An 11,236-nucleotide genomic window follows, 5' to 3' on the forward strand; every position below is an offset into this window, starting at 1 on the left:
GAAACAGACTTACTTTTTAAGATCACGCTTCTGAAGCGGCCAACATCCACTGTAGCAACAATTAGAATCCATCTTCCCACAGAATGCTCAGATAATTTCACCACAAGTTTTATCTCAGTGTTTGGCTCAAAAGCCATTCACGAGTGTTTGGGAAATTGGATGGCCACAGTCATCCCACAGGGGAGGACCAGGTTAAACCTTGTTCCTCTGAGGTCAGGCAAGGACCTTTGTCAGAACCAATTCCTCATTTCCAGTCTTTTCTGGCAGCTTTGTGAAACAAATTCTATATTCACCTTGCTATTATTATAATTAACCATACAAAGACATTTCAATAAATCTGAAAGGAAAACTTGTGCTTATTTTGGAGGAAGACAAATGTGAGAGAAAGGTAAGGAAAACCCCTGTTTTATTATTTCATAATTGACCAAACTGAAGGCTGATTCAAATTAAATTATTATTTCTATTTCCTTAAGTTCCTTTTAATATTCCTTATACACGGTTTTCTGCTTCAATTCATTTCAACCAGGAAGATTCTGCAATTTAGAAAGAAAATATAAAGTGGTACAATACCTCAGCTGTTATAAAAATAACCAACTCTTTTCAAATTACAGAGAGGTACAGCTAAAGCTACTTCACAGCTATGGCAATAACAACAGTTTAACTTCATTCCTTACTTAAGTTATGGGTTCTAATCAGCCATGAAGAGTAAAATGCAGATTTACAGTTTGCTTCTACAGTACTGCATGACATTAAGTATTTTTCCAAAAGAAAATAAAGTTGTATAACTGAACACCAACTTAAGAACTTCTTGTTCTGTTATTTTCTTTAAAGAAAAAAAAACAAACTGAAAAAATAAAACACACAAAAACCCCACCACGGAAGCTGTCTTCTGAACAGCCTTCCCATACCCAGACTCCTGTCACCCTCCTGAGCACAAACATTAGAAAGAGTAAGAAGTAACTGCTGCTTCAAAAGCATGATTTTATGAAATGGATCTGAATGCATTTCAGCTGTAATTAGCAGCCAACCAGCAAGCCAAAACCCACAGCAACAGCACTTGAGCAGCCAGAGCTATGGATGGCTGGTGGCCTAAAAGCCAGATGAAGAATCACTGTTTTGGGTCACATCGATTGCAGATCAGTGGAGCTCAAGGACCAAACACTGAAGAATCTCCAGCACAGCTTCCCCCTTATACCTGAGGGTTTCCATTCTGCAGACATATCAGATAAATCTGCACAGGGTTGAGATACACTGTTGAGATATTAACTCTCAGGATAAAGAGTCACAGCTTGATGATTACTGTATAAAATATCACATTTTACCCCTTTTAAGTCAGTGCTCTGAAGCTTAGGTAGATCAAGGCAATCTGAGATACGTACAAATACGGTTACATTAGCCAGATTTTTTCCTGAAGAGCAATATGATTTCTGGAACAGGTCAGGCTTAAGGCCTACTGCCTGAGCCTAAACCAAAATCCACGTAAGATCACTCACTTAGCACCTCAGAGCTCTAGTCAAACAGCAGCAGTAAGCTTCACGACACCAGGACAGATCATGCAAAGCTCATCATGTTATGATGTTAACTCTGGTAGAGATACAAATTTATCCAAGATGGATGACAGTTTAAATTTAGGATTCAACCCCCTGATGTCAGCAATAGCTATTAACGATTGTGCTGAAGTCAGAATCAAAACACCAGTTACCATATGAGTCCAAGACTAATAATAAAAACTATTTTTTTTAATTTCATAAAAAGAAACTGAACATTAGGACATGTCCATTTAGGGCCTCCCCTTGGCTTCCAGCATGCAGCAACATCACTAAAAGTCCTAGTGTGGCCACTATATTGGAAAAAGTTCAGTTCTATGGTTACCCCTAATGCCTTTCTATAGACAACTGTCACATGACTACTGATAACACCTTCACAGTCTGATTAAAACAAGCTAGCGTCAATTTTTCTGTAATTGGAAACAGGAGAGCCCTGCGAATACCTGAATGTGGCATCCACTCAGAAAAAGCTGAACATGAAAAAGGATATCAGAGCTGTTACAACCCCCGTCACTGCTCCCATCATGAAGGAACCACTGAATATTCCCAGGAAAACACCAACAGACTTGAAAAATGCTGCTGCATCAAAAGCATGGGTATTTTCACCTGTTGGCTGGTAGGCAACTATAGATCTAGAAAGAGAGTACCACAAGGAGAAGTTAGAAGTGGTATCAGAAAATTTTTACTCTAACAGCACACTTGAGCAATGGAAGATACAATCCCATACTAAAGGCAAATTTAACCATTCTGGTGTAGGTATACATGAGGGATCTTGGCACGTGTTTACAATGTTTAAAGACAATCCATTTAACACAACATTTCTCAGGGAAAAAAAAAAAGCCAAAAGAAAACTCCACATTTATTTTAGACAAATACCAAAAGCAATTACGTAATTTCAGCGTAGAAGTTTAGGTAGTTACTTACGAAGATAATACGATGGCAACAGCGTCATTCAACACACTCTCCCCAAACAGAAGGGCATAGAGATCAACATCAGCATGCAGCTCATTAAATATTGCTAGCACGGTAACTACAGAAAGAAAAGAGAGAAACCATACTGGCCAACTTCAGGAACAACTGCGTGAGCTGACAGAGCAGAATTTCCAGTTTGTCTGAAGCAACAAAACGCAAGAATTGAAGCACAGGATCAAAATTAACCTGTGAAACAAGTTATATGTTTATCTAGGTAAGCAATCCCACCATCAGTTTTAGGGTAACTCCATCAGGAGGGGGGTCTGCTGTCCTCCCACCTGCACAGTATTTTTAGAAAAGCCCCCACGATCAAGGGGGATGGGGCAGACAAAGCAATTCTACCAAAGCCCTGCTATTTTTGTAGAACATGTTCCGTAGAAGTACAGTGTAGCTCTTGCTACTTTTAAAGGCTATAAGCACTGTTGACATAGCTTTATTATTTCAGCCACTGTAAAATAGTGCTAATAATCCTCAAGTGTTCCCCAAAGCACGCACCATGCCACAAGAGTGTGCATTTGCACAGAATTTGAAAAGGGCAAGACTGCTACATATTTATAAACATAAACATCCTTTCAAGAAACTTCAGCCAGAGATGAAAGACCACGATCTTAAAGATGTTCCCATCTATGAGCGTCAAAAATCACTGGGTGACTTTTTGCCTAAATTACATGCAACAACCAGCTGTTCAGAGCTCAGCTCAGTCACAGGAGCTACTTCCTATTTTTGCATAAATCACCACTGAGCCCCTCACATAAGCTTTTTTAAATGTCAAGCTTCATACTTCACTACTCCCTGTCCCAGCCCCTGACACTCACCTGTCAAGTAGAGACACCTAGGGGAGCCTGCAGGATCATTAGATTATTTTGGCAAAAACTCGAATTACTTTGCCAAAAGAGCAGTCTTCTGTTTAAACTTGTAAAAAATGAGGCTCATTTGAATGAGAAAAAAAAAATTTCCCCACACCTAAAATGCCCAAAAGCCTCAAATACTGCTCTTAAATTATCCAGTGTTCCAAGCAATGTAGCTAACAAAGGAACTCTTGCTATCCAGAGAACGTAATTCTTAAACTTTGTGCCCACTAAAAAAACTTAATGGAGGGGAAAAAAAAAAAAAAGAAAAAAAGGGAAGGAAAAAGAAAACAAAAGTAAATAAAGGAAAAAAGAAAAATAAGAAAAAAGAAAAAAACACCCACATTTGAATAGGGAAGTTACTTCCTTTTTTTCCCCCCTAAACACACCATGACATCATACTAGCTCAGCACCAAACCAACAGAGAATTGCTTTCATTTTGGAGAAAAGGATCGAAAATACTAGCATAATATAACTGAAAATAAAGTGCTGTTACTATCTTTGTGCTATGCAGCCAAAAACCCTAGCAAGAGCATTATTTCAGAAGGCTCTTAAAAAATTTCCAGCAAGATACCTGGATCAGTGGCAGATATTATTGCTCCAAAGAGGAGGCAGTCTGTGTAATAGAATTTATCAGAGAGCTGACCCACCAACTTCATCAGTTTCACAACGCCATACATGAGATTCCTGAAGAGAAAGAGGATAAAACAGTCCAAGTCAAACAAGTTGGTGTATTTCAGACAGGCAAAGGAAAAGCACAAGCAGCAGTGTTTCAGGCAGGCTTCGTTCCGCCATAGCTCTGTGGGACACTGTCACACTTTAAGCTCTCAAAATTAATTTTCCTCTTCTCCATATGAACTGAGTCAAACGATACATCACCCAGGAGATATCGTTTAAACCAGTAAGCAAAGCATGAAATCTGTTTGCACAACCAGTACACTGGATCTACAGGCTGTTTCCTTTTTTCCGACAAAGGGAACATTTCCCTGCTCAAAATTCCCCTCAGAATCGCTTCTTGCAGCACCACACACAGGCCCAAAAGCTCTGAGCTAAGAAGAGCCTCTGAAGTATTTCTCTACTGAAATTCTTTGCGACACAAACCAAGGCGACCCATGCAATTCAGATGTCTGTATTTCAGAATATCCACACACAGGAATATTAGCAGCCTAAGAGACTGTATGCAAGGAAACCAATGTGGCCAGCTTTTAAACTAAACTATTTTTAAACTCAGGTGCAGAGAGAGAAAGAGGGTGCACGCATGTGGGCACTGACAGGGACGTCTCTAAAAGTTTGATAGCTACAATTCTACAATGAGTAGCGTCCACAATTCAAGGTAAAGTCAATTCCAGTAGGAGTCTAACAAGGCTTTGGTTTGGACTGGATCATTACATCAAGCTCAATGCCATTCTTTAGTACTTTGAACTTGTCAAGTGACAAGTGCATTTTGTCTGGAGGATACATAAAATCCTCAAACCAAACAAATTACCAAATTGAGGAAAGCTCAACATACACTTTATCAACTTAAACACTAGTATAGAAAGGTACTGATATCACAAAGTTCACTTACCCAATAATGAAACAAGAGACTGCTGTTCCTAGAAAGGCGTAGGCCAAAATGGATCCCAAATTCCTGAAAAAGTGTCTCTGCACAGGAAAAAAATGTTTGTACACTTATTTAAAACAAGTTGTATCATCTGTTCAAGAACATACAGCACACTACCACACTTGCATTAATACACAGAAGCACTCCTCCATTTCAGAGAAATGCATCAATTACTGCAGTGTAAATTCTGTCCAACTTCAATAAATGGAATAAACCAAACATGAACCATGTATTAAATCCTACATGCAGCTTGCTGACAGGAAGCTTTCCACGCAAACATTTTCATGATATATGTAAGAGTTAGCTGCAAAACCAAAAACTAGCGTGAACTGATGATATCTTCAAGTAAGAGCAGAACCTGGACCCTTCTGCTATTCAAGGTCTGGCACATCCCCCACCGGGGTTCTGGTTTGGGTCCACTTCTCAAGATAAATTTACTGCATTTCGGCTATTTGAGACGGACCAAAATAGCAGAGCATCTTTTACTTTAAATGAAACCAATATTAACCTCTAGCAAAGTTGAAGGGAAAACAAAACAGCAAGATAAAAGAGAGTTTAATATGTTTATAGTAAAAAGCACATGTATCTTCTCTTAAAACAATATGACCTAACCATTTATGGAGCAAACGAGATGTTTTTCTTACTGCTATTAAAAAAAAAAAAGAAAAAAGCAGCTTGAAATGGTGACTGCACTCCGGAACAAATCAGCAGTCTCACATTTTAAAAGGGCTATTGTCCTCAGAAATCATTATACTTACTTTTTTCAGGCTATAACCAGCATGAAAAATAATAGGAGGCAACAGAATGTTGAAAAAAACTTCTGGGTCAAATGTTACCTAAAAAATAGAAAACTTCAATTAGAAACAGACACACAAATTGATAGGTCTTTTCCCTCTTTCATCTTCTGACAACTACTGGTTTTGGTTGCTGAAATAGCTAAGCTGACCCTCCAAAATACTGCAGCAAAAAGCTGCAGCTCTTCTTGGTAAACTGCATCTAGAAAAAACAGGCATTACATACACCACCAATGATAATCCTGCAGCAGTCCCAAACACAGTCCTCCTTTTTAAATTAAAAAATTCTAATGGAAATTACACTGACGATCTCTCTTACTGCGGCACAGGATATGCATACACCTGCAGGTGAAGTGCTCTTTTAGCTCTCAGTTTTTGCAAGTCTAGCCACCACACAGTTATTGTAAGTCAGTCAAGTCAGATACAAAACTGGTTTTCAGGAACTGGTATCATACATCACTTCCATGTATTGCAGCAGAAGCCCCAGATATCTGTGAAAGACTATACCACAGTAAGGGAACACAAACAACATGAAAATCCATACAGCCGACACACACACGTGACATTACCTACATTCTCTTCACTGCCTGTTTAAGCACAGGTTAGAAGACAAGGGTGCACTCCAGAACAGGATTTAATTCAGCTAACTATAGATATCCATGGCAGGTGGGTATGTATAAACAGACACCTAAGCTCTCTTCAGAGTCAGCAGAAAGAAGTATTTTTAGGTTACAAGCCCTAAAGTCTCAATCCTATCCTTCAAAGTCTAGCTTTGATGCACAAAAAAGTTGGTTAATTCCTGACATTGAATAGACTAAGAAGCCAAACAGCAGATCTGAATAACAGTTTATAGACGAATTACAGTTCCAATCCCAGACTGTCATTTGATGGATTATAGCGATGTAAGCAGTAACTATTTCTTAACAATAAATGCATTAAAAAACCCGAGGCGGGGCGGGGGGGGGCAGGGGAAGAAAGAAAAAGAAACAAACCAAAACCAAACCATAAAACACTAAGAAACAAATGCTTTTTTTTTCACTAAGGAATTATCATCTTCCTTTTATTGTATTACACAAAGTCAGAATCAGGCTTTTTTTGTTCAGCTGATCTTTGGGAATTCTACAGACATTAGAAATGTACACGGAGTCTTCACAGAGCAAGTGAGGGCTTTGGGAAAGCACTACACGAGCGCCACAGAGCACAGCTCCAGTGGCAGGAATAGAATACAGAAGGTGCTTTTGAATTAAACATTGAAGTGCTGCCACTATCAGAAATACAGACACTTGATACTACCTAACATTCAGATGGGACTGGGGGCAGGGGAGGGAGGGGAAGCATAAAGGAGAAACACTCAGTCAAGCACAAGGAATGGTTGACCGTCACCTTTCTCAACATGTCATTTTGCTCCACGTTGTGGATCTTCCCAGGGCTTATCTCCCCTTTTAGCGTGTACTCAAAGAACTTCCCGCTGACGTTGACCAGCAGGGTGGTAAAAGGCCTGTCCTCCTGCGAGCAGCTGAACGGCTTGTCCCGGCCGCTGGTCGAGGGAGTCCCGTATCTCAAGATCACCCCAACTATGAGTCCTGGAAGACAGTTTAAAAAAAAAAAAAAAGAAAAAAAATTCCATAAGGCTGGTTTGCTACTCCTGTCTCTAACCTTCTAGTTTCAAATAACATCCAGAGTGTAATGCATGAGTCTTGCAAAGCGTAAGTGCATCGTAAACATTTTGCAGTGAATTGTTACTATCAGGCTCCTGCAGAGGAAGAGAGCCCCTGAGCACACCAGAACTATCAATGAATTTATAAAAGCCTGGTATCTGCCTGAAACAACTAACAAAATACTCATGTTGTGTTTTGTCTTCCTCATTCTCATTCACACCTCTAACATGTAAACCCTGAGCGGCACAAGGGGCTAAACACAAGGACACATTGCACAGATTTTACCTGCCTGAGGACAGAACAGAGCAGACACACCACTGACAGCAAATAAGGGCTGCTTAAAACACGTGGCCGTAACCAAGCTGAAACGGTGATGTTTGCCATAGTATTTTAGGGCTGCAGTAAGGATGCAGTTTGAGGTTGGGGTTTTTTTGCCTGGCAGTTTTAAGTAAGAAAACAATGCTTATTGCACAATGTCCTACACACTTTGCAAACTTTGCAACTAAAATTCAGATGACGTGCATGAAGAAGCCAGCTACCTGTCTTTTGCAAGCATTTTCCATGTTTCACAAAAACAAAGTAAGGTAAAAAAAATGAGCAATCATAAGAGAGCTGAGATTCAGGAATACAAGAATTATGCAGCTAGCCTAGAAAAAAATCAGCCAGAAAACACCATCACTACGGGACACATCAAACACAATGACAAAAAATAATTAGCAACCTAATGGAAGGCCCATGCCAGGACACTGGAAAAGCACAAGGTTGTAACTTACACCATGTAGTAAGAATGGAACAAGACTCTCTTTCTGCAGAAAGAACGTATAAGAACAGTCCAAGTGATTTTGGTCTGGTAAGCAAAACAATTGATACACACTTACTAAAGGGTGCCCTGTCGCCTTAGGATGATCTGGGATTTAATCCTTGTTCCAGACAACTGCAAGGTGAAGATGAATGTTTGATGGATGTTTAAGGGAGTGGAACATGTCCCTTATGAGGAAAGGCTGAAGGAGCTGGGTCTCTTTAGCTTGGAGAAGAGGAGGCCGAGGGGTGACCTCATAAGTGTTTATAAATGCGACAAGGGGGAGTGTCAGGAGGACGGAGCCAGGCTCTTTTCAGTGATGTCCAGTGACAGGACAAGGGGCAATGGGTACGAGCTGGAACATAGGAGGTTCCACATAAACATTAGGAAAAACTTTTTCCCTGTGAGGGTGACAGAGCCCTGGCATAGGCTGCCCAGGGAGGTTGTAGAGTCTCCTGCTCTGGAGACATTCAAAACCCGCCTGGACGCCTTCCTGTGTGACCCACTCTGGGTGACCCTGCTCTGGCAGGGGGGTTGGACTAGATGATCTTTTGAGGTCCCTTCCAACCTCTGACATTCTGTGATTCTGTGATCCTTTTGCTGACAAGTCAGCAGTCAATGCTGGTTTTGCTCCCTGTGACTCTCGCTCTGGATCCACAGATCTGTTTCCACAGATGGTAAATGAAGTTGACAAGTAATAACCAGAGAATAAGTGAGGTATAACAGAGAAAAATAAAGCCAAACTCTTCGCACACATCACAAAACACTTCCACACTTATTTTCATGGCATAATGTAAAGAATAATCAAACTCTACCCCTCCCAAAAAAGCCAACCCAAAGAACACACATCATTCCCTTGAAGTTCAGAGTGGAAAAACAGTTTTAATGCAAGATAAGATACAGCAGGTAGTAGCTATAACACTAGTGGGCAGCTCACCTCTGTCCCTCTTCCTCTATGATCAAGGGAACACAGCAGCAGCAAGATCATTAAAAAGTAACTGGAAGATTAAGATGTATTTTATGTAGGAAAAAGAAGCACATATTCCAGGAGAACACAGGGGAAGAAACCCCCTCAGCAAGATAAACCTACTTACTGAAATTTCAAATGCTGACAGTTTAAATATGGAGGTTTATATAAGCACACTTCTAATGACCCCGGAGCATTTTACTCCTATACGTGATGGATGTGACAGAAAGGCAGCTCTGCACAAAGTGACAGGTTAAGGCCAGTCACTTCCAAGCCACTTGTGCTACCAGTTATGGCTACAGGCTTGTTCACCAATCCAGCCAGGCAAACAGGCACAGCTTTCTGCCGCTCTCACCCCCACCCTCACACCTGGGAAGAGCTAAGCTCACACAATACATCAGGAGGATTGTTGGTGTTAAAAAACTGATTTAACCAGCATCAGCCAGCAACCCTGTAGTAAATCAGAAGCCAGAATGAAAACTGTACAGATGAGCTTATACACAGTAGTGGCACAAAGCCAGATCTGTGCTGCTACTAAGCTGAGAATAGAGAGGGGGACACCGATAACTGTAATAGCTTCTTAGGCTCAGAGACTATCTTTAAGGACTTCATTGCAAAAGTAGACGGGAAACCCTCATTACTATTGCATTAGTAAGAGGCACTGGAGAGTAAGTCACAATTACATTGTGCAACTAGATATAATGCATTCATGCATCTCCCCCCCCCAATAAAACACACTAGTTATTTTAAAACAAGTTTTGAGGATACACCAATTCTATCCATGAATGGTACATAGTGTTTGTAGTGAAACATCCTTTAATCCCCAGTGTCCCAAGGCCCAGCTAACACAGCTACAGGAAAACACTCTGTTTTCATACACCTTTTACTGATGGAATACTACCAAACTGGACAGACAACCTTTGCAGGGAGCACCACACAGTTCAGGAACATCGGAACTCTGCTGCCAGGCTGCCGCCCTGCAGCAGGATACAGCGGAGAGCTGTGGCCAGTGTCAGGGCAAGAGGCCAGCAGAAGCAGCCAAGTGGCTAAAGCTACCCATGGCTCAGTCGTTAAAACAGAAGGGGTCCAAGGAGGCCACACAAATTCCATGGCCAGCTTCACTAGCAAAAAATACTAGGCACCTCATAGATCAAGAGATGAGTTAGAAGAGAAAGTTCCCTGAGCTTACAAAGGTACAGACATGCTGCTATATTTATCATACAGTCTCAAAATGACAGGTTGTGAACATTAAGGTGAAATGCATCAGCTGGACATGTTTGACAGAGATAGGAGCTGCAGAAATCCTGAAGTCATTAATGCTCTTCCAAAAAAACGTTTAAAGTCTTTATAGAAAACCACATGGATGTATTTTCATTTCTCTAATGAACAACAAGTCTCTTACACGCTAAAAAGTTATTGGACTTGTTGGATGATTTCTACTTTCCATTTCACCTGATAAAGCAACATTAACAAAGCTTATATATCGTCAGCTCCCAAGGTCCCCCCAAAAAAATAAAAAACCAAGCACTTTTCAGGCAGACTGAACAGCTTGATGCACAGTTTCAGAAAGAATGCCTTTCTAAGCTGCCTGATACTCCGTGTTATAGACAAGGCCAGGGCATCTCCTATAAATTCTCTCTAGATACTTGATTTCAATCATTTCTGGAACATCACAGGTGAAGCTGCAGAACAAAACCAGAAAAGAGAGACCTGGAAACGCTCAATGGACAAATCTAGTAGGATACTCCACACTTACTCCAGGCAGTTAAGACAAGCATGAATGCAGTATAGCTCTGCTGCTGATTTGGAAGGAAGGGGAGGAATGGATGCTGGAGACTAGGATTGGGCACAGAAGAATTAGTACACAGACTCTGTGTTAACTCTGCACCGCAATGTCTCACTGACAAAGAGTTTATGGAGAACCTGGATCAACAGAGCAAATGTTTATCTGGCTGCTTAAGAACATTTTACCTCTTCAGAAAAGAAACCTTTAGGGTCACTAATCCAGCACTGACTTTTACTGCAAGACTATCACCAAAAAATCCTTA

The 11,236-nt window shown here is 40.7% G+C and overlaps 1 protein-coding gene across 1 annotated transcript in view; it reads right to left on the bottom strand.

Moving 5' to 3' along the window:
- Positions 1-7,347, bottom strand: part of SLC9A7 (solute carrier family 9, subfamily A (NHE7, cation proton antiporter 7), member 7) — a gene marked incomplete at its 5' end in the record, with an annotated part of 39,453 nt that extends 32,106 nt beyond the window's left edge. Inside the window, 6 exons of the mRNA XM_009866089.1 lie at positions 2,038-2,179; positions 2,472-2,577; positions 3,942-4,054; positions 4,935-5,011; positions 5,729-5,806; positions 7,148-7,347. Coding sequence (XP_009864391.1) covers positions 2,038-2,179; positions 2,472-2,577; positions 3,942-4,054; positions 4,935-5,011; positions 5,729-5,806; positions 7,148-7,347 — 716 coding nt within the window. The remainder of the gene's footprint in view (positions 1-2,037; positions 2,180-2,471; positions 2,578-3,941; positions 4,055-4,934; positions 5,012-5,728; positions 5,807-7,147) is intronic.
- Between the last annotated feature and the right edge of the window lie 3,889 nt (positions 7,348-11,236).

This window comes from Apaloderma vittatum, unplaced genomic scaffold (genome assembly GCF_000703405.1).
Source record: "Apaloderma vittatum isolate BGI_N311 unplaced genomic scaffold, ASM70340v1 scaffold383, whole genome shotgun sequence".
Lineage (NCBI taxonomy): Eukaryota > Metazoa > Chordata > Aves > Trogoniformes > Trogonidae > Apaloderma > Apaloderma vittatum.